Here is a 23874-nt window from a genome sequence, read left to right on the forward strand (position 1 = left end):
CATCATATGGGCATACCTAACAATAGATGCCAAAAAAAATGAAAAAAAACAATTTTTGTGTATTTTTACATCTAAAGTCCCTAAAAAGCCAATCTTAATTACTTCCTGTAAACGAAAACGTGCTGCGTGATGACATAATACAGCCTTCACGAATATAAATGAATCTTGATTACATGCACCTGTTTGATTCCCATAGCTGCACGTTCTTCAAACACAGCTGATTTTAATTACAGAGATACTCCGTTTTGAATCTCATTGAAGATGAGTGTATTACTCATTTTAAACTTCATCTGCACACTAAAATATGTATCTGAAAACATTATAGGTTAGAAATAAGCCAGGTAGTAGCAAACGTGCTTCACTGGCCGTCTCTCTCTCACTTGTAAACAAACACTAGCCGTGTGCCAGCACGGCTGAAGTGATTGAGATCCAACGTCCCATAGCCTGAAGGGATGGGACCTTCTGATTGGTTTAGAGTCGTTGAGCCGACGTTTCGGGCTGAACCTTCAAAATAAAATGACCGAAAATGTCACTTCAGTGCGTCTTTAAAGTTAATATCTCTGTATGATATTGATACTTTTAAAACATGTAAAACATGTGAGTACTTTTTCCACCACTGCATAGGGGCCAGTACTGCACACAGGCACCTCTGTCCTGCCGGAAATCAATAAACAACCAGAAGAAGAAAGTGTGGAGGTTGACGTCACCACCTCAAGCTCAGTGTTGCCATGTATGCTTATTATAAGCGACTTTGGGCTTGTTTTTCTGAGAAGTTGCTTATTTAGGCTTGCTTCCATTTAAAAAAAAATATTATTATTTAAACCAGTGGTTCTCAAATATTTGTATGTCATGGACCCCCAAATTAATATGTATGTGTCCCTATAACACCCATCTGAAAATATTTTGTGCCAGGCAGCCTGGACGGCCCTTACCAGATTTGTTGTTAGAATGTTTCAAAAATCTTCAAAATGTTCACCTTTTTATTTCAAGATTCTTTTGAAAATAGCAAATTTACAGGCTATTTTCAAATAGCCGTAGCATAATAGGTTTAAAAGTACTGCATGTGACCTTAAAGTTGCTTCTTTTTGGGCTGGTTTTCATAGACCTGGTAGGCAGCGTGTTTCTCTCACAAAACCTGGCAACACTGGTCAAGCTGCTGCTGCTGCCAACGCCCGGCTAAAGAAGAAAAACACATCAGGTACTGAATATAAACCGTATGATCAATAACCCGATAATAATCAACACTAAACACGTACAATAACACACCTGCTTGTTTACAATAAGCGTGTTAGCCGGGGTTTCACTAGTAAAGGCTCATTAGTCAGCATTAAGCCCGTGTTGATGTTAAACTGTCTTAGCTACAGTATTTAGCTAGTTAGCATTAGCTTTAATCACTGTGAAGATGATGATGGCTTTATGCAGTGGTGGGAAAAAGTACTCAAATATTTTATTACTAAAAGTATCCATGCTGCAATGTAGAAATACTCCGTTACAAGTGAAAGTCCGGAATTAAAAATTGACTTGAGTAGAATTAGAAATGTGTATTGGTATCAAAATGTGCTTAAAATACCAAAAGTAAAAGTGCTAAAATGTTTGAAAATAGCAGATCTACAAGTTCACAACGCGTCGCATAATTGTGAGCTTGTAGATCTGCTATTTTCAAATAGCCTATGTATAAAATAGAGCTGAAGTGGTTAATGTATGATTTATACCATGATAATTGATAATTGTAAAGTAATTAACACAAGTAAAAGTTCTGAAAATTGGAAATACTCCCGTAAAGTAATACATATACCTCAACATTGTACTTGAGTACATGTACTCAGTTACTTTACACCACTGGGTTTATGGATGATCATGATTGATTGATTGATCCATTCGTTGATTGGTCGGCTTGTACAGGCAGCTGTTCAGCAAACATGATTGGTGATTAGATGTGACAGCAGACAATGGTGGGGGAAAAGTACTCAGATTTGTTTTACTTGAGTAACTATCAATAGCCTACTGCAATGTGGAAATATACTTTACTGTTTAAGTAAAAGTCCGGGATTCAAAATGTACTTGAGTAAAAGTACGGAAGTATTGGTATCAAAATGTACATAAAGTACTACAAGTAAAAGTACCCGTTTAACAGGTTTTCAATGTATAAAATAGCAGATCTACAAGCTCAGCACGTTGTCATGAGCCTGTAGATCGGCTATTTTCAAATGGCCAAAATAGGACTGAAGTGGTTAATGTATGTTTTGTAATAATAGATCTACAAAGTAAAGTAAAGTTCTAATACTTGTAGTGGAATAAAAGTACAATATTTGCCTCTGAGATGTATAGTGGAGTAGAAGTAAAGGTACTGACAATTGGAAATACTCCAGTAAAGTAAACAAAAAAAACCCTCAAAATTGTACTCAAGTACAGTACTTGAGTAAAGGTACTTAGTTACTTTCCACCACTGTTCATTAATTGCTAGGCTTGTAAAGGCAGCTGTTGAGCAAACATGATTGGTGATTAGATGTGACAGCAGAGCACAGTGATGAGGTGTTCTGACAGTCAATCACAGTCTGTGCCAACAATAATAATAATAATAATAAAGCAGTCAATCAGTAATCTATAATCCTGTGTCAGTAGGCCTGTCACAATTATTACATAATCACCTAATCGCAATTATTTGAGATAATCGCAATTATTTTGTATACTCGTCATAATCTTATCAATGTTGAAAAGTGTTCGTCCATTTTCAAACATTTTCCAAATATAGTAGAAATAGTTGATCTACAAGCTTACAACCCGTCACTTCGTGATGCGTTGTAAGCTTGTAGATCAACTATATATACATTTAGAAAATTATTAAATATGTAAAAAATTTAAGTAATTTGTTATCATCTACCGTGTGCATTTTTTGATTATGGAGCCTAAAAGGCAAACAGAAATATGTATTCATTAGTTCCAATGTTCAATGCCAAACAAACAAATACATCGTTAATCGCAATTATTTGAGTTAATTAATTGTCAACTTAAATTTGTAATCGTGACAGCCCTGCATGTCAGATAATCAGACATTATAACTGTAGCTACAGCAACATCTGCATGTGGTGAAGATGCATTTTTGTCACCATGGTCCAATTCTCTGGAACAAACTGCCTGAAACTACATGTTATAATCTTGTTAAAGCAGCCTGCTTATTTTCACAGGCCGTGTGTGTGTGTGTGTGTGTGTGTGTGTGTGTGTGTGTGTGTGTGTGTGTGTGTGTGTGTGTGTGTGTGTGTGTGTGTGTGTGTGTGTGTGTGTGTGTGTGTGTGTGTGTGTGTGTGTGTGTGTGTGTGACACAGAGAGTTATTTGTTGGGTGGGGTTCTAAAGTGCTGCATTTTGTGAATGTGTGGATTAATGCAAACTGTGTCGATCACTATTTAAACCCCACCGTTAGAGACTTGATAACGATTACAGTGATCACGATGGGATTGTTTTCATCAAATTATATTTCTTGTTCTATTCTGTTTATGTAAAGGAGTGGACTTTATAAATCTGTCTTTTTAAAAGTCCTACAAATAAATGTCATGAATGTTGATGGTTATACTGTAGTTTGTATGTCTTAAATGCATAGACGTATATCTTTTTTAAAGGAGAATTCCGCACAATGTTTTTCTTAACTTTTTATATGATATTATGATATCCTAGGACGAGTGGTACAGTAGAAAAAAACAAAATAACTCCATCCCGAGTCGACCGCAGCTAAAAACTCGAGCCTATGGGAATTGCGCTAGGTCGCGTATTTTAATATATATATATTATTATTTTTTTGTGAGATCTAATGTTGTTATGGACAAAAAAATCCTCCACAATGTTTTTGTCCTAAATGGGCCGCCATAGTGTTGACAAAGTGACATGGATGACGTCACGGGTGAAATCGCGTCTTGCGAGACTTCCGGAGAGGCGCATCCAACATAAACACTGTGGAGTGTTTTCTGTCCATAAGAACATTAGATCTCACACAAAAAAACTAAAACAATACGTACCATAGCTCTGGTTTTTAGCTGCGCTCGCCTCGGGATGGAGTAATTCTTTCTACTGTCTGTACCACTAGTCCTCTAGGATATCATAATAATATATTAAAGGTAAGAAAAACATCGGGCGGAATTCTCCTTTAATGTATATCTTTTTTTTAATGAGAAGGACTCAAGGAGTTCAGTTTGCTGTGTGTGTGAAATTTCCTATACAAATAAATGTCCTTTTCAGGAAATGGAAAAAATAAGCTGTGTTCCAATGGATCCAATGTAGTTATTATTAAGTCACAAGCTAATAATACTTTTCATTGGCTCAATATTTATGAAACGCACAGACACACTTGACCACTTTCACTTCAACTTTAAACATTTGTCAATAATAGCAGAGCTGCAAGCTTGTAGATCGTCTATGTTTTTGCTACTTTTGCGTGACAAAGTAGGACATTAATTTATTGAAAAACATCAAAAGTTGAAATATATGGAGATCCAAGGTTTCTGACCGACGGCAATGAGATGGGACTCGACTCAGCTGAGGACATGATGGCAGTTGTGTGACATGATGGTAATTGTGTGTGTTCTCCATCAGGTCTTGTAAACAACGCAGACATGCAGACTATCAAATGTGTTGTGGTCGGAGACGGAGCCGTGGGAAAAACCTGTCTATTGATTTCATACACGACCAACAAATTCCCCTCCGAATATGTACCGACAGTGAGTACACCAAATATCACTTTCAAGTACGCCGTAAAAACCTTGGTAAAATTGTAATTTAAATGGACCCGTAAGAGTTAAATTAACCTCAAGTACACTACTTGTGGACAGTTCTTTTTGACCATTGAAACACTATAACAAAATATTACAGGAGTAGTTCACCCAATGCCACATGCCCATGGCTTCATGGGGTGAATTCATGGATTTGTTTTTGTTTTTGTAGCATTCCTAAGCCAATCATTTGATGACCAGCGAAAAGATGCTAATGTTTTAGTTTAGTGAGTGAACGTTGGTGTTAACTGTCATTTCTTCTTTGTCATTGTTTGAATCCAGGTGTTTGATAACTATGCAGTAACTGTAATGATTGGGGGTGAACCTTACACCCTAGGATTATTTGATACAGCAGGTAAGACTCTTTTATCATACTCTTTGAATCATACTTAGGTTTAGTTATATACTAGTGAAAATAATGCACGACACGGTGTGAGCTTATTAGACCAGCTACCTTCATACATAGGTTTTAACCACTTTCAACCTGGTGTCCCTATTTTGGGTATTTCATTTCTAAAGAAATTCCAACATTTTGAAAACGATTGACAAAAATGTCAATTAAAAAAAAAAAGGTTCTAAATGGCCCCTTACAGGCCTGTAACTCTGTACACTCAGTTATGGCGGTTCTTGAATTTAACCACAGAACCACTGGTTAATGGGTTAATTTAGAACTAATGTGTGTGACATGTTGTTATTGCTGTTCTGTCTCCAGGTCAGGAGGACTATGACAGGTTACGACCACTGAGCTATCCTCAGACAGATGTGTTCCTGGTCTGTTTCTCCTCCGTTTCACCCTCCTCCTTTGAGAACGTCAAAGAGAAGGTTAGTCTATTCTGTTCGACCTGTCCTCCAGGTTATTAACCAACATGAAACCTAGCGTCCATGTTGTTAACATTCCACGAAAATAGCATGTCACCATTTGATATATGTAGGCCTATATGATTATTTAAACAATAATTTTCATAATTGATTCATCAATTATTCAATTAGTCAATTGTTCTATAGATTATTAAATTAATGCTATGTGATAATGTTTTACTATACATGATTCTAAAATAAGGTAATAAAATGGTAATGGTAAATGCTAAAGTTATCTGAACCCAGACAGAGAAACAAAATTGCGTAATAATTAATGTTTGCCCAGCAGTCAAAAACATTTATTTTATTATATAGAACAAAGACAAGCATTCACATTTTGGTTGTAAATATAGCATATTAAAGATATTTATACTACACAACACTAAACCAGTTGTTTGAGTACAAAAATGTAATTAGATGAATTTTCTTATTGTGTCATGCCTAAAATATGTTAATCTTAGATGTATTGTGTCATGGCGCCTGTTCCATCAGTTCACTCCAATCGTCTGTCCCTTTAAGCTGCTGCCCATCCATATGTTTGATGATTAACCTGCCTTGCTGATGTTGCTTAATGTACCAACCGTCCTCTGTCAAATGTTAAAAATAACTTTGTTCACAAGGGCATGAAAGATGAGCTGAAATGAAAAATATGTTTTTCACCCTTTTGGAGCATATCCGTGGTCATATGGGGGACATAAATGGATGAAAAAAAAACAACCTTTTTTGTGTATTTTTGTATCAAAGGTCCAATCTGAATTGCTTCTCTAACTAAAATGCTACGGGTGATTACATTAGCAGGTACCAACCACTTAAAACCAATAACTATCGTGACATGCACCTGTCAATCACTGTTCCACACAGATTCATTATTCTAGACACTAGAGGGCAGTGCTGCATTTTTAATGTAGACATTTGGGGCGAGAGATGGGCAATGCAGTAACAGAAACTATTCAGCATAGCCTTGTTCGATTTTTTTTACTTTGTGGTCTGAGTGAGGTTGCCTCCAGGGCGGGCCATGGCACTGTCCATGCCCAGGATTAGTGCGCATAGCCGGGTAAATGTTGTGCACCTGTACTGTGTTTGGAGGTTGCAATGATCCATGCTGTTCAACCCCATTGCTGTAATTGGCTGAGGTGCACTCGGCTATGGTTTAATTAGGAATAGGAACTGCGTCACGATACGGAAATGCAACACTCTCAAAATAGCATTTAAAGCTGCACTATGTAACTTAACTATTCTACCCTGGATTTGAACCTGCAAAGTGCTGAAATTTATACTACTGAGCTAATAGAGCCTGCCTGCTTACCTAGGGGAAGAAATAGAATGTTGACCTTTTGTCAAACCAGAAAACAGGATTGCGTCAAAGGTTGTCCAACCTAGACACAGGATCTTAATGTCTCCATAGAAGAGCAGAGAGACCAAATTGTATCCTGTAAGTTACCTACCCATACAGATAACATTTATTTATTATGAAATTTAACTAGAGGATAAGCCCTTGACATGCAGCATCTTGTTTTCGAGGGGGTCCTAACAACATAATACAAAAACATTTTATAAACAAAAAAAATGTACATAATAGAGCTTTAAGCTGGTCTTTAAGCCCAAGAACTTCTGTGTTAGTATTAATGAAAGTTCAAAAGCAGAATATTTTGTTTTTCACACTTTATTATGGGAACAGTCCAGCTTTTGCAAGCATTGGATTTCCCAGAAATCAGAGATGTCATCCTCCATTCAGAAAATCTGACTCCAAAAAAGTATTAAATCATCTTTAATTGACAATATTTGTGCCTCTTGTCTTTCAACAGTGGGTCCCTGAAATAACTCACCACTGTCCCAAGACCCCCTTCCTGTTGGTAGGAACCCAGATAGACCTGCGAGATGACCCCTCCACAGTGGAGAAGCTGGCCAAGAACAAACAGAAACCCATCACCCCTGAGACAGCAGAGAAGCTGGCCCGGGACCTTAAGGCTGTCAAATACGTCGAGTGTTCAGCTCTGACACAGGTAGGACGTTAAATTGAATCACATTTTACATTGTTGGTGAGCTACGTGTGTCATATGAATGTTAGATAGTAGGGCTGGGCAATATATTGATATTATATCGATATTGTGATGAGACTAGATAGGGATTTTGGACATCATAATATTGGGATATTGTCTTTTCATGGTTTTAATAACTTAAGCCCTGTTTTATACTTTAAAATGTTCAAGAATTATAGAAATAGCTGATCTACAAGTTCACAAAGCATACAGTGTGTTGTGAGATTGTAGATCGGCTATTTTAGATAGTTTTTATATTTTTTGAAAAACTGAATACAAATATTCACAGAATATAGAATGTGTCATATTGATATTAAGGTATTTGGTAAAAAATATCATGATATTTGATTTTGTCCATATCGCCCAGCCTTATTAGATAATTGCAGCATACTTCTTGCAGAAACAAAATTTGGTGAGGTCTAAGAACAAAATGATGTAGTTGTGTAGAAGTTCTTTTGGGAGTTCTTGCACCTCCCAAGATTTTCTAACTAGCCAAACCTCGCCACACATGATGCGTGATTGATTAGAAATTAAGGAGCGCATGACAAAAACAAAGAGTGGAGATCCAGGTGGCAAAATTCACGGTTCCAGCACTGTATACAATGCATGGTCTAACATTCAGCACTCAAAGCGGAGCCGCCCTGAGTAAAAAACAATTTTGTCCGCAGAGAACTTGTTTGGTTCAAAACAAATTATATATATTTATTATTCTGCTGAAGTATGCTGCCAGCTTAACCCTGCTAAAATGATTTGGTCGCTGTCGGGCAGAAACCGGATCTCCCTATTTTGCTGTTTTGGAAGAAACTTTGAATATTTTTCAAAGGTTTCACCTATAGTGACATGGCCAGTATAGGGACGCCAGGTTGAAAGGGGTTAGTTCTTACTTTGGGTTTTATCCATATTTAACCAATGAAAAGTATTAACAAGCGCTTGTGACTAAATAATAACTACATACCACATTGTATCCATTGGAACACAGGTACTTTTTTCAATTTCCTAAAAAGTAACGGTTTTGGACATAAAAGGTTTCCACCCGTCCCGACATCGACGGTTTGCTCTGGCTGTCTTCTTTGCTAACTCCTTCCGACTTGGCCTCTAACTCCAGTGTTGTTCACCCATCTCCTCCCCCTTTTCTCCTCCTGTAGCGGGGACTGAAGAACGTTTTCGATGAGGCTATCCTAGCTGCTTTAGAGCCCCCCGAAACTCAGAGAAAGAGAAAGTGCTGTCTGTTCTGATGTCTCCTTCAGTCTCGCTTTGCCTCTTGTCTGCTGCTTATTCACAGTAAAGAAGTCTTTTTGTCACCGAAATAATCACGCTGCCCATCTGAAATGTATGCCTATTAACACTCCACCATCTGTTCATGTCTGCTTTTGTTTGAACTCGGCCTAATCTCAATTAGCCCATGCTGCCTTGTCCTTTATCATAACCGTGCCAATCTTTACTTTTCATCTCTCTGTTCTCAATACCGGCTTAATTTATACTTTGTCACTTGATGAAATAATGATGTAGAATAGTAGGGTACTTCATTTTTGGCGTGGGAGAGTTGTGCGATGAAGTATGAATAAACGTTTACATTTGGTTGTGCATAGCAGATGTATTTTCATTTTTTAATTCTGTTATTAACTCAGCTATACTATTTTGTTTGTGTCCTTACAAAGCACCGGAAATGGCAGATCTACAGGCTTGCTGTGAGCTTGTAGATTGGCATTTGTCAGTGCGTGACATAGCACCACAGATCTTGTAGCAGATCTCGTAGATCTGCTATTTTCTGCTATTTCACAACTAATTATAAATCAGGCTTTATACTGTATCCTGTCTGTATTTCTAGATCCATTCTTGTTTTTCCCTTTTGCCAGATCAAAGTTTTCCATTAGCTCTTGTCCTTTATACAGACTAGTTGATCGTTATGGGGGAATCCTGTACTGTTAATTTGAATAAAGGGACATTCTGAGTCCTCCGCTCCAATTCAAGTGGAATTTCAATTTTACAATCTGTTCCCTGGCCGTGTTCATCAATGATTTCTGAGAGGTAGTTCTGTTTTTGAATGTGAATGTTTTGTTTCCACAGAAAGGATTAAAGAATGTGTTTGATGAGGCCATACTGGCGGCCCTGGAGCCCCCTGAACCTAAGAAAAGGCGTAGATGTGTACTGCTCTGAGTTTCCTACCAGCCTTGTCCCTCTGCTCCACCCCCTTTTACCGTAATAACTACAGTAGACTGACACTATTGCAGGAGTCCAAGTGTTACTGTAAAATCCCATTCCCACGTAAGTTGGCGTGTCACAAATGACATGCCTCCTTATGGTAGAGTTTGACATGGAAACGAACTAGCTGATGTATTTGGCGTGACTTTGAACTGCAACTTTGCTGATTTCTAATCTGCATGCCATCGTTCTGTTGTGAGAGGGACACAAGATGTTACACTTCGAAGTGCGTGGGTGTTGTGCGTGAAAATAGTTGATCCACAAGCTCACATCCGCAGCGTATTGTGCGTTGGTAGATCTACTATTTTAGGTGCACAACACCGGCACGCAGCTAAGTATAAATCATGTTTAATGTGTTCAAAAGCGCCATTTTACACATTTTCTTTTTTTCCACAATAGAATGATTTGGATTCAGGTAAAAAATCGGCAAAGTTGCCCTTTTAAGGGGCAGAATCTGACTGTTGAGATGAGAATTTCAGAATGGTCTTTTAGTGACATGAACACTGGATACTAAAGATGTAACCATTCACGAGTTGATATAAAATATACAAGTGTTGTACAAGCACACCACATTTGAGTGGGACTGCAGTATGTTTACAGTTATTCACTTTGTTGGGGCGTCAAGGCCTGCTAACTTACACTAAAATATAGAGCCCGACCGATGCCACATATTTGGATCTAATGCCGATCCTGATTTTGGAGAGTCCTAGCCCACCGATTACCGATGTTTGACTGAAATTGTCAAAGTGCAAAAAAATCGGATCAATTTCATTACAATTTATATAGGACAACATTTAACTTAATGTTACTAAAATTTTAACTTTTAGACCAATGACAAAGTCAAATAATGCTCAGACCGATCTATTGGTTGGGTTCTACTAAAATATACAGTAGATTTTATGTGTAAGTGCAAAACACCCTGAAATGGTATTTTTATTGAACCACTGTTGAAATGTTTATATTATCTTATATTTAATTGGCAGTGATTGATGGGAGCTCACAGCCCATGATAATGGCAAGCAGAAAAGATAAGTACAGGTCCAATAGAAAAGCGATGTATTCTATTTTACATCTATTGCTGCCTTTATTCAATGCCACACTGCATGCAATTACATTTTAAGTTTTATATTTGTATTGCATAAACATTCCTGACATTGAGGCCTTATTGCTCAGTGTTGCTTTCTTATATTTCCTATATTGCTAATATTGGCAATATTCCATTAAAACTTAAGAAATTCACAAGCCAAGATAGGGTTTTTAAATTGATAAATGCCTGAAGGATCTTGGCGAAACCACAGAAATTGGACTCTTGTTGGGATCGCCAGGACCTGGAACAATTCAATATTTTATAGCAAGGAATACAAATTGTTTCTAGAGGAAGATTAATCTAAAATATTTTGCATTTGATTTGTTTTAAATCATTATTTAAAGTGGTTGACACTTAATATATTTAAGTGATCTCGTTTAAATTCATTCAACTTCGAGAGATGATGGTAAGCACAATATTACCTCTACATTGATGTGCAGGTTAGTTGGACTCAAAATGATTTTATTTGCTCTCAATTTATATTTTAGAACTACTTCAATTACACACAGATCAAGTATTATTTTTTTTACTATTTGACTGGTACTGTTTGAAAAGTGTCTAATATCATTACCACCCAGTCTGTGTCTGTTTGAATAATGACTTTACTGAGAGAATAACCTTGTCACTTAATTCACTTGACATGTATTGATGCAGTTTTAAAATGACATCAATACATGTCCAGCATTCGTTGGTGAATTAATTAAATGAAGCTGAAATCAAATGATTAAAAACAATTTAAAATGACTGATGTATCTGAGGATTTGATTTGTGTTCCATTTTACTTAAAGGTAAATTGTATTGTATCTTGCTTGTGATAAAATGTTACCATAAACCAGTATTATGAATAAATCATTGCTATTGTGTATATCCATTAAAGATTTTCACCAAAAACAAGCCAATTTATTTTGAGCAAAATCTCATGCATATCCACAAAGGTATAAACTGTTTATCATCAACTCATTCACACAGTTGATGGTTTGGATGTTTGCTAATGTTAGCAGGAGGATACTTTTACCATGTAGAAGTTTAAGAAAATAAAAGTCTTTATGCTGCTGGAACAGACAGGTTACATGAGCATTCTATTGTACTGAGAAATTAAATCAAAATGCACTTTTAAAATAAAATGCATTGCAGAGTAACGATAATGTCTCTTGGGGAGCCAATTACTGTACAATGAAATGTGGGACAATGTTTGCCAGATGTATTGATAAGAGCCTAGGGCTGGGCGATGGGACAAAATACCCCATTTTGAAAATTAATTAAAAGGGGGTGTAAGTGACACCAGACACAGACAACACTAATGCCACATCACAATGTTACCATATCCAAAATCCCAGATATTTAGTCATGATATTGATATAATATATTGCCCAGCTCTACAAGAGCTCTCTGATTAAGACAAAAGGTGAAGCAATGGGTGGACAATTTGCTGACAAAAACAGAAATGACAAACTCATGAACCAAACTAACTTTATTGTGTAAAAAGCACAGAATTACATGAAAGATTGAAATCTCAAGAGTGCCACACACAAAGTAGATATACTTTCTGTCAGTGTAATGCCTTGCAGTTGCAGTAGTATAAGATCTACAGAATTATTAACAAAGGAAATATCTTTCAATGTAAGGGCAAGACTTGAATTTTGTTCCAAACGATTTGGCACCAACACAATAACGGGACTGCCTGAATTCTCTTGGATGTAGGCTATGAATAAGTATATCTTATATGTACTAACAACATGTTTGACTGACCACATGCAGTGCTAGACAAGCACATTGCAGTCAATCCTTGGTCTACACTGGTCTAGTGCAATGTTTGAGTTCAAATTATTTACCAACTAATCGGTCGATGCATTCGTCTCATCATACCTTCATCTACTAAATCCATTTCATATTTTGCTTAGACGAGGAATAGTTCAGTTGAGACACCAAGCTTCCAGTGGTACTAGTTGAAAAACAGTATTCAACTGATTCACAAGAACCTTAGAATGTGTGCCATCAAACTCAAATATAAAAAACTGAATTATCCCTTTAACCTCGAGTGAGTGTAAAAAGATATTTATTCAATACGATATTGTGGAAAATGTAGTTTAATTTGACATTTTATTTTACCCTTTCCATTGCAATACTTCGTAATTTGCATAAAAGTACTTGGACGGACACCCAGCTATAGTTAGTCGACTGGGTGAAAAATGCTTTCATCCAATTTATTCAACTTTTTAAATAATATTACAGATTACTGTATAAATGTATCCCTCTTTGTGCCAACATCCAGTATGAATAACTAAAATGCAACTGTATCCTTTATTCTTATCACTGCTTTGCATAAGCCTTCATTTATTAAAGTGTCAGGGAACATTTCTAACTGAAAATTATACAAAGAAACACACTCCTGCTGTGATAGCTACAACAAAGATATTTACACATTCAAATTTAGTGCAGATAGCATGAGGCAGGTTTACTGTACTTGAAAAGGTGTGATTTTAAATGAAGGATGGAGGTAAACAAACAAATATATTTCCGCGTTCAAAATAAGTGCAGATAATATGAGGCCAATTAACTTGGAAAAGGTGCGATTCTAAAGGAAGTTGGAGGTAAGGTTGGAGGTACAGGCAGCGACAGTATAGAGTGGAAAAGTTTGTAATTGCCAAAACCCCTAAACAAGTCAGCATTTTGCACTTCCTGGTTCTCTCTGTCAAAGTCTATCGGTTTTTCGAATGTTTTTTTTGGTTAAATGCCTGAAATAAGGTATGTGGTTAATACAGGCTTAAGGGATTTTCCCGTTTTATTCTGTGACATAAAATGCTAGTAAATACCCCACTCGTAAATTTTCAAAGCTTTTATGCGTCTTAAAAAGGCGTTTGCTTACAAGTGTCTAACTGATACTAGAGATATTGTCTGGGGCATTATACATAAATGGTAAATGGTGCATTTATATAGCGCCTTTTTCCAAGCCGCTTTACAATGATTGTGCATTACATTCACACGCACGCACGCACGCACGCAGACACACACACACACACACACACACACACACACACACACACACACACCAACCTGCTCATTGGGAGCAATTAGGGGTTCAGCGTCTTGCTCAACGACACTTCAACACTAACTCTGGGGGAGCCGGGATCAAACTCAAGCCCGCTCTACCTCCTGAGCCACTGCCGCCCCTCAGGAGGGTGACAGCGTAAAATTCTCTTTTTAAGTCTGGTGATTGCATTTAAGCCTCAATCATAAAACAGGTGTTCATTTTGTGAAGATTATCTTGCGGGGTGGAGTATCATGAACTTTTATTTGCCACAGAGCATTTTTCAGCTATAATCAACAATTTAACGCTGAAATCCCGTTGACTTTTTTTTTCAGAGGGTACCAGGAAGGTGCTAATTCCTGCTTCTGACTACATGAATACATCATCCCTGGAACACTCTATTCAGATAAATCTAACAAGAGCTACCTGTCCAATGATGGACAGATCTGAACACAACTGTTGGTGACCCGGATTCCATACCATCCTGCCCAGAATTGTGTATCTTTACCTCCATGAACAAAACGTACATATCGAACTCCTGGTCCATAGTTCTTGAACACATGGGTCATCTGAAACATCAAATAACAATACTGCAGGTAAGAATTCTTGTTGTCCTTTAAGCTCTGAAAGGTTTTGAACTACTACTACTTAAGAATGTGTTAATAAAAAATGTATCGCGATATAAACAGCAGAGGGCGCGGGTGGAAAAAAAGAGAACTTTATATGAGAATTGATTTAAAAAGTTTTCAGTCATTTGCTACTGCATTGAAAAGAGGATAAGAGAAAACACAGTAAAATACTGGATTTGTGTAAGAGAAATAATAAGAAAAAAAGAATAAGAAAAAATCGTGAAAAATCGTATCGTGATTTGTGAACCTAGTATCGTGATTCGAATCGTATCGTGAGTTGAGTGAATCGTTAGATGCCTAATTATTATTCTAATACTCTGCCCGTACCTGATTCCATTGTTGATCATTCCACTGATCAAAGCGAACCGGGTCAGGAGCAAATGTCTGTACTGGCTTCTTTCTTTGATTCAGCAACTCCACACGAATTTCATATTCACTTCCACAATCCCAACGTGGTGCATACCTACACACACACACACACACACACACACACACACACACACACACACACACACACACACACACACACACACACACACATGTTTAGAGCAGGGATGTGGTAAAATTATGAAAGCAGCAATACGGAACTTATTTTAAAGAATAAACCGTTATTTTCACCAATCTGTATTGTACAGTTTGTACAGTCCCCAAACTTTTCAGGCCGTGAACGCCCAAAAGAATCATATTTGAACTGGGGACCCCCCCACCCTGACAAGCACGTGGAATTGCAGGAGTTGAGGCATTACATTTAGTTTGACTCGGTTCCACAGATAAATATTGTGAAAATAGCTTGTAGAAGCCACTTTCTGAGGTAATATTTGACAATGTTTGACCATTTTTATAGTATAGTTTGTTGGATGATTGTTACTTTTGATGTAGTAATGTTCTTATTGTTGCACATTAAGCTAATCACCCCCCCAGAATCATTGAGTTTTTTGCAACACATTTGGTGATGATAATCTTCTTCTTTTTGTTTTTTAAATGAAGTTCTACTGAGAAAATCTAAACGACATTCCCAAGTTTGAAATGTACAAGATATTTTATGCAAGTACTAAAGTAACAATGGGATTAAAAGTATTTCATGTGTATTTTCTTACCCAAAAAGCTGTACCCGAAAAGCTGTCTCCGGTACTCATCTAGGCTAAGGATTCACTGGAGAAACAGCCTCTACGTGTGACTTGTATATAATTGTATGTTCTTATTTGTTTTTAATTACTTTTATACTGTACGTCTTATTTGTATGATATATGGACCCCCTGCGTGTCTGAAATAAAGTTTTGAATCGAATTGAATTGAATTACCAATCGGATATGGTGATATCAGGTTGGAAGTTGTCCATGAATGAGTCGTTGTAACCCTCTTTCTCCAAAGTGATCAGCTGGGACTTCTTGCACATTCTGGAGGCAAGACAGAAGAATTGTTACTTGTAGTATAAACCAGCGGTTCTCAACCTTTTCTTGTAAATCTTGAAAATCTTGAGAGCTTTTGTGGCCCACCCATCTGACCACTACACGGCAGATCATGTGCATTTTAGAGCATGTTCTGGCTTGGATCAATGGAACCAACATAGTATACTTTCAGTTGCTATTGATATGTATCACAATGAAAACTAACTTTTTTTGAGGTTTTAAAGAAAAATGGCAAGACTTTTTTAAACGTATTTTTTTTATATTAATGTCATAATGTCATTAAAATCGTAGTGTTTTGCAATATCCTGATGGCCTACCGGTGGGCCCCGGCCCACAGGTTGAGAATCCCTGGTATAAACAGTAAGCATGTCACATATCTGCTGCCGTCCTGATGATGACTCACTGATAAGACGTCACAAATACTTTCTGGACGGCCTCATCGGGATGTGGAACCATGGGTTCGTCAACTTTCCATTTATCTCCACCATTCTCCAGAATCTGCCAGCCATTGAGTTTTTCTATTAAAAAAAGTGTTTGAGGTTTAGTTATGAGGAATCTTTTTACATGGCAGTGGTTCTCTGTAATACTACACTGCATACTGTAGGTTATGACACCAAACACAGCCAGGTTTAGAGCTACAATCTGAAACTTATTCTAATGAATAAAAAGGTTATTTGAACCAATCTGTATGGTAGAGTATACAATATAACTAGTACATCTGCAGTGGTTGGAGGTGGTCTGGTCTCCCTACTCTTCCATTGAGACATTTTGGCACTGGTGTCGGGTAGGACACCTACTGTTTTGACACTGTCAATAAAGTTATTTGAAGCAGCCGGTATTGCAGTTTGGACATCCTTGCAATTACTTCTCTCCGTTGAGAGAGGGAGACAATGGAAATAAAAGTTAAGGATTCTTTGAGGTTTAGTTATGAGGAATCTTTTTACATGGCAGAGGTCCTCTGTAATACACAGCATACTGTAGGTTATGACAACAAACACAGCCAGGTTTAGAGGAACCAATGTGAGGAAGCAGGCCTTCCTCAGCGTGAGGAAGGCCATTCACGCTGAGGAGGGCCTGTGGGCCGAAACATCCGTCGCATGATCTGCTGCTGGGGGTGAATGAAATTAATTAAATAAACAAGAAATCCTAAATGGATCAAAGTGAGTGCTGGTATTCCTTTCTAAGAGACTATTTCTGCCAGAACCGTGCACCCGATACACACGTACTGTACTGTGTGAACTACTCGTCTGATGAGTGCTTGTTTCTCTCGTTTTACAACTTGCAACAACCACCATCTTTTGAAAAATGAAGATGAGCCATGAAAAGGAAGCTAAAGCCACGCAAGAAGCACGTTTGTTTGCACCTCCAACACACTGATATGACGTTGATTGACTTCCCCTATTCACATGTACTGGGGCATTACGTCACTGTAGCTAAATAATTGAAGTTTTAATAGTGAAATTACAACCAAGTGTTCAACAAATAACATGTTTTGCATGCTCCTGCACGGATGTGGTTTTGGTTGGCTAGCTGTCCTTACGTTCTCCTCGTGGGTTCTTCAGAAGATTGCGTCTCTTCTTACACAGGAAGTAGAACAGTCTCCAGTCGTTAGGTACTTTGGTGGCATCACAGGGCTTTAAGCCGTCTCGTCGACATCTCTCCCTCCAAAGAGACTCACTGTCCACCAGTTCCTTCCATTCACGGCAGACTAACCTGCAAACACAGACCAGCTGATGGGGAGGAAGGTTCATGAAGACCTCCTCCAGGACCTCCCAAGGAAGACCAGTCAGCTGACCTGTAGACTGACACATCAACACAAAGACAGATCAGTCAGCTGGGCACTCCATGACGGTCTGGTGGTCAAAACCAGAGCGTTCTGATATTGGAGGCGAGCGGATTCTAATAAGAGTGTATTTCAGAATCAGAAATGCACCCTACACATCATCAGGTCGGGATACACATTTTATCCGATCAGAATAAAATTTGCATTACGTTGATACATTTAAACATTAGTTTTTACTATTGTTATTGACGTGGCACCAGGTTTTGTTTAATTGTTTTTTTTTAGGATTGCACATACATGCATTTAGCTGCTTGTACGTTATGAGCAAGTTTTATTGCGAGAACGCGTTCTCGCAATAAAATGAGGAACTACATCTGAGCCACTGTCTTGCAGTATTTATTTTGGAGTGCCGCTCTTTCCACTTAGGTGTTTTTTGGCAGGTATACTATTGTAAGAGCCATTTGAGCCATATATATGATGGCTTGTTAATTGATGACCTCACCAGAGGGCTTGGTCAAGGCCAAGTTGCCTAGGTATTTAACAAGGTCTGTAATCAGCCTGGTCTGTAATCAGGTGTTGCCACTTGCAAACCAGTTTTCGACTGTCTCATGAGAGCTGAAGGTCTGTGTGCGTTCGTTTGAGTTGCATTCATTTCTTGTAAGCTAAAGTGATTGGCACGACTAAGTATCATTGTTTATTAATTCAACGGACACTTGTGTACACATCAGTTTGTATGGAGCACACGTCAGAACTCCATCGGCAACCAGTATAGTGCCAGGACTTTGAGGGCGCTACAATTATCTTCATATCATCTAGTGTCAAAACGGCAAGTGGAGAAGTTTTTTTGGGGGGAATACCCATAGTTATAATATATGGGGATACCCAACAGCCCCCAACCACTGAACCGAAAATACACGTAGTAGATCTACAAGCTCACAAAGCCTGGCGATGCGATGCACTGTGGGCTTGCAGAGATGTAATCCTGACGAATTGGTGGGAAGGCCTGGTGACACGAGGCTAATGACAAATTATCAGGCTTTAGTTTTGACTCATGCACAGTGGTGTAAAGTAAGTAGTAACTAAGTATATTTACTCAAGCACTGCAGATTGCATACATTACATTATAAAACATACGTTAACCATTTTAGCCCTGTTTAATACATAGATAGGGCTAGGCTATTTGAAAATGGAATTGCTGTGAGCTTGTAGATCTATTTTTTTTGGTACTTATATATTCTATGTATTTTTTTATGCCAATACTTTGGTACTTTTACTCAAATAACATTTTGAACACAGGCCTTTTAACTTGTAACCGAGTATTTCTACACTGTAGGCTCTGTGCACAGCAGCCATATTGTGAAGAATTTCACAGGTGTTGCCAATGATACTAATGAAGGCTCTGTTCCATTCTGGTCAAAAAGAGTCAGGGTGCTGTTGTTGTGCATATTGGCTCACTGGAAACACTCTGCTACACCAGTAGGTCTGAAATTGGGGTCCAGGGACCCTCATGGTTCCTTGAGGGGGTTCCAAATGTCCCCAAGCGGGTGTGTAACTCTGAGAGTGTACAAATGGAACCAAATGGACCCATTTGTAAACTCTCAGAGTTATGGGGGTCGTGGAAATTAAAAAGGTCTGAGAACTCCTGTGCTACACTAAATGGAACAGAGCCTTCATTAGTATCATTGGTAACACCTGTGAAGGAAGTGATACTATAGCTGCTGTGCATAGAGCCGCTACTTTCCCCTAAACTATCCGAGTACTTTCTTTCAGCGCTCCTCATGCACTATGATATTTATACTTACATCAAAGTGATCAGGACCAGCTGCAGCCAGGCTCTGTGTGAGACCCATGGCTCTCCTCTTCATTCCTCTAGAAACACACTCCAGACGGTAAATGTTAAGATTTTTTTTATAAATACGTTACTGTAACGTTAATGTTTTGCACAGATCTATGGATCTGGATGACTGGGCTCAACACGCGGAAGTAAACGTCCAGTCCGGTTGTAGAAATGATAAATAACGACTGATCTCTGAGTTGAAAACAAACCGAAAAATGCTGATTCAAAAACACTCAGATCCTAGTCGAACAGGAGGATTCTGAACCAACGGTACATGTTCTTTTAAATGAGTTCTATAATAATCCAAGTCTACTGTACTGAAAGTCTCAAGTCTGGGATCAGCAGTAAACAAACTCCAATTCGTTTCCTTGAAGTGACGTCGTAAGGAATGATTAGTGTTGCCAGATTTTGCGAGAGAAACGAGCAACCAGGTCTTATGAAAACAAGCCAAAAAGAAGCGACCATGCCATTATGAGCACGTTTAAACCTATATCCAGTGGATATCTGAGAACCACTGGTTTAAAGTAAACAACATTAGGACACAAGCCCAAAATAAGCAACTAAACTTTAGAAACAATCCCCAAAAAGTCGCTTATAATAAGCAGACATGGCAACGCTGAAAGAAGGAACAGTGTGCGCTTGGTTTGCTCTCTGGAACACTCCGGCTGTAGTTCGGGTGATACTGATCAGAGCAAGATGACGTCTACCGCTCAAACCCCGCCCACTCGTTCAATCCCGTGCTGTATTTATAATATACCATAGATAAACCCAGTCTGACATAAAATTCAATAGTCTGTCTGAGTGTAAAGCAGCATTGCTGGCAGTGGTGGAAAAAATAACTCAATTTACAAAATGTACTTGAGTACAAAAGTATTGTTATCAAAAATGTACTTAAAGTACGAAAAATAAAAGTACTCATTATGCAGAATGTATGCAAGTTTTCAAATGTATACAAATCTTTTGAAAATAGCAGATCTACAAGCTGACAAATAATGCATTGCATCGCGACGTAGATCAAGTGGTTGAAGTGGTTAATGTATGCTTTGTAATAATAATACAAATCTACAAAGTAACTAAAGTTTTCAGATAAATGTAATGGAGTAAAAGTACAATATTTGGATCCGAGATGTAGTGGAGTAGAAGTAAAAGTATTGGAAATTGGAAATACTCAAGTAAAGTACAAATACCTCAAAATGTTACTTAAGTACAGTACTTAAGTAATTGTACTTCCACCACTGCCCATATAAACTGTGATCTCAGACAGACTATTGAATCTTATGGCAGACTGAGTGTGTATTCAGCAGCATTGCTGGCAACATGATTCAATCTTATGTATGTCAGAGCTTTCAACAATGAAGACAGAGAGATAGGCCTATTATGTTTGTTTGTTTGTTTTTGTGACAAAAAGAGGGACTTTGATCTAATTGATTGTATGGATAAAACAAGAATGAGAACATCACAGTTGTTTTCAAAGTGGGGTCAATGAATGAGGAGTATAGTTTACTTAAACTATATTAAATTCACTTGAAATAAAACATGTAGGACAACATTTCATAGGCTCCATATACTTACCAGCACAGAATCATTTGAAATCGGGGTCCATGGCCTAATGAAAGTCAATTTGGGGTTCTGTGTTTGAACATTTATTTTGATCTATTAGAACTGGTATACTCACCCACATAAAATGAATCAGCTATTATAGACATATTCCCACTGTTGTAGCCTACTTGCTGCCTTGCGTACATGCAAGTTTAATATTATCACTTTAATATTACATGCAGTACAATTTACAATTAGGCCTACAATTACCGTACAATTTAGGCATTTTGCAGACACTCTTATCCAGAGTGACTAGGCCTACAATAAGCAAAGTAATCACATACATTGAATGCAGAGAAGCTAGGATCCCAGGTTAACCTGGACCCTAGCATCAGTCAGTCTTACAATATACTATCGAAATAACAATCTGTACATTGAAACTACAGGATACCAGTTCAAAATGAACCTATAGCACAGTGACATGCTATCTAAATTACATTCCTATATTGTGGTCAAGAAAACAAACAGAAACATGAGAGCGAGTGACCAAGATATGTTTGCATGGAAATAGAAATATTGGGCCTTAAATGTAATAAACAAATATTATATGTATTTGGCCCCTCATTTGTAAAATAAATATAAACATACAATCAAATATTAAATAATTAATCATAATACATTCGAATGCAGAGGTAATCCACTGTTCTGGTTACCTCTGCAAGTCGTCTGCATGGTAGCCAAGCCAATCGCTGATTCGCTAGCATCAGTGGCATTGTGTGACATTGTGTGGCATTGTGTGACATTGTGTGGGCTAAACATGCTGTATAGGGACATGACTCAGATGGCAGTTGACTCACCCCCTATATCTATAGAAAACTGTGAGTAAGTTATATTTTTTATCAACGCAAGAACAATGGCTTCTATTTCAGCCTGCTAACTTTCCAGGAATCAAAAGGCTGTAGTTTCTATTCATTCCCATCGATGATGTCATTGGTAGGCAGGTTTCTGAACTGTCCATAGCCCAATGAGACGCAGAGTGTGTAGAAGGATATTGTGTCATCTTATTGCCTTATAATTTTATGAATATAGGTTGAAAATAGGTGAAGTGCTCCTTACTGTAACTGATCAAAAGTTCTGGTATCATTTTCTCCCCTCATATAAAACCGGATCAGGTTCAAGAGTCTGGATTGGTGTCAATCTCTGGTCAAGCAACTGGGCACAGATTGTATCTAGATTATCTACAGTCGATTTGCCAAGTGAGAGTGTGCCATGGAAGGGCATTGTTCAATTATGTAAAATAAATAAAGAAATAAAATCATACAATTGTATGCATAGGCTACATTTCAACTTGAAGCAACCCAAATTTAGTAACCTTCTGCAAGTTAATTGCAGAATTGTCTTTCTGTAATCTGTCTTTCTTTTCTTTCTTTTTCTGGAAACAATCAATTCGATTTTTGCCCACTGTTTATACCGGTTGTAAACCTGTGATGTGACAATAAAGATGATTCTGGTTCTGAATTAGCTGGATCTTCCTTTAAAGGAGTAGTTCACCCAAAAAAATAACTTATTTTCTATCAGTTACACATGCCATGAAGCCTTGAATGTATGGAGATTGGAGACATTCCTAAGCCAATAATTTGATGACGGGGGGTCAGTAGGAGACTCAATTGAGTCTCTGCTGGTCATCAAATTATTGGCTCAGGAATGCGACAAAAACAAAAAAATCTCCATGAATTCAAGGCTTCATGGGGTGTGTAATTGATAGAAAATAAGACATGTTTTGGGGTGAAATACAAAAAATTAAGAGCAGAGCATTTTAAACAAACTGATACCAGAATAGATCTTAGCCTGTGAAAACAAACCATTTACTCACTGGTAAGAGGTCACAAATACTCTCTGAGCAGCACTGTATATGGTGTTGTCTATAAGCATGTCTTTTATTTTAAATGTATACGTTTTTCTGAATGATCCACTCAAAACGACCACTTTGGTCGTTTTATCTGAACGATTTTGATCACATTACTGATGCAGCTCTCTTCGGCACCTCCATCTCTAAAGGACTACGAATCAGACACTTGTTTTCATTCTTGACATTTAAACTGGCAAACAAACACCTGATGAGGAGGAAGATTCATGAAGATCTCCTTCAGTGCGCTCCAAGCAAGGCCACCAGAGGAAGAGCTGCCATACCAGGCAGGTCATTAATGCAAGTCTACAACTCACATTATCCAGATGCTGAGCAGCCTGTTCCACTTGAATCATTTCCATTGCGTGCCTTTTCATTGTGCACCTGCTGTGGTTGGCAATAATCTATGTACTCTGAAGAGTTTGAGAAGTAGTTTCATACTTAATCCTGATGGAATTCACTGATGTGGGAGGGACGTCTGAGGAACTTAAAGTGACTGACAGCTCCGTGTGTGGGCCGCTGTCGTTCATGATCACTAGCGTCATCAAATTCACCACAGCAAGTCAAAACAGCCTCACAATGCCAGACACATATTCTGTTTAACTTAGATTGTTATTATAATAATCGACATAAGTGGAATTAAGTTTTCACTACATTCTGAATTGACCAACATATTGGTTTGGCTGATATATCGGCCATTATTTGACTATAGTACTGACAAGTATCGGCAGTTATCCAACCATTGTGTCCCGATTTTTTGCCACATTCAACATTTCCAAAAAATGGGGGACAGGACATT

At 37.9% G+C, this 23874-nt stretch overlaps 2 protein-coding genes across 3 annotated transcripts; one reads left to right on the top strand and one right to left on the bottom strand.

Moving 5' to 3' along the window:
- The first annotated feature begins 1140 nt into the window (after positions 1-1140).
- Positions 1141-11085, top strand: LOC311053834 (cell division control protein 42 homolog). Of its 2 annotated transcripts, none has more exons than XM_084069540.1 (6): positions 1141-1198; positions 4583-4707; positions 5041-5113; positions 5471-5580; positions 7422-7619; positions 9723-11085. In XM_084069540.1, the coding sequence occupies exons 2-6, from the start codon at positions 4603-4605 to the stop codon at positions 9810-9812; spliced, it is 576 nt and encodes a 191-aa protein (XP_083925666.1). In that variant the 5' UTR covers positions 1141-1198; positions 4583-4602; the 3' UTR covers positions 9813-11085. The 2 variants fall into 2 exon arrangements, with proteins under 2 accessions (XP_083925666.1, XP_083925667.1); XM_084069541.1 differs by lacking the exon at positions 9723-11085 and adding an exon at positions 8801-9716.
- Positions 11086-12856: 1771 nt separating this feature from the next.
- LOC311052978 (F-box only protein 6-like) lies at positions 12857-20003 on the bottom strand. Its single transcript, XM_084068295.1, has 6 exons — positions 19596-20003; positions 17551-17812; positions 16414-16528; positions 15903-15998; positions 14929-15064; positions 12857-14541 (listed from the first exon to the last, which is right to left on the bottom strand). The coding sequence occupies exons 1-6, from the start codon at positions 19656-19658 to the stop codon at positions 14395-14397; spliced, it is 819 nt and encodes a 272-aa protein (XP_083924421.1). The 5' UTR covers positions 19659-20003; the 3' UTR covers positions 12857-14394.
- Between the last annotated feature and the right edge of the window lie 3871 nt (positions 20004-23874).

Source organism: Gymnoscopelus microlampas (assembly GCF_963454915.1).
Source record: "Gymnoscopelus microlampas genome assembly, chromosome: 10".
NCBI classification, from domain to species: domain Eukaryota; kingdom Metazoa; phylum Chordata; class Actinopteri; order Myctophiformes; family Myctophidae; genus Gymnoscopelus; species Gymnoscopelus microlampas.

Coding starts and splice junctions, on each gene's coding strand:
- LOC311053834 (XM_084069540.1), top strand. CDS start 4,603: ATGCAGACTATCAAATGTGTTGTGGTCGGAGACGGAGCCGTGGGAAAA. Junction 4,708..5,040: donor CCTCCGAATATGTACCGACA/GTGAGTACACCA, acceptor GTTTGAATCCAG/GTGTTTGATAACTATGCAGT. Junction 5,114..5,470: donor AGGATTATTTGATACAGCAG/GTAAGACTCTTT, acceptor TTCTGTCTCCAG/GTCAGGAGGACTATGACAGG.
- LOC311052978 (XM_084068295.1), bottom strand. CDS start 19,658: ATGAAGAGGAGAGCCATGGGTCTCACACAGAGCCTGGCTGCAGCTGGT. Junction 17,813..19,595: donor CTGGTCCTGATCACTTTGAT/GTAAGTATAAAT, acceptor TTGATGTGTCAG/TCTACAGGTCAGCTGACTGG. Junction 16,529..17,550: donor GAAGAACCCACGAGGAGAAC/GTAAGGACAGCT, acceptor TTTTTTTAATAG/AAAAACTCAATGGCTGGCAG.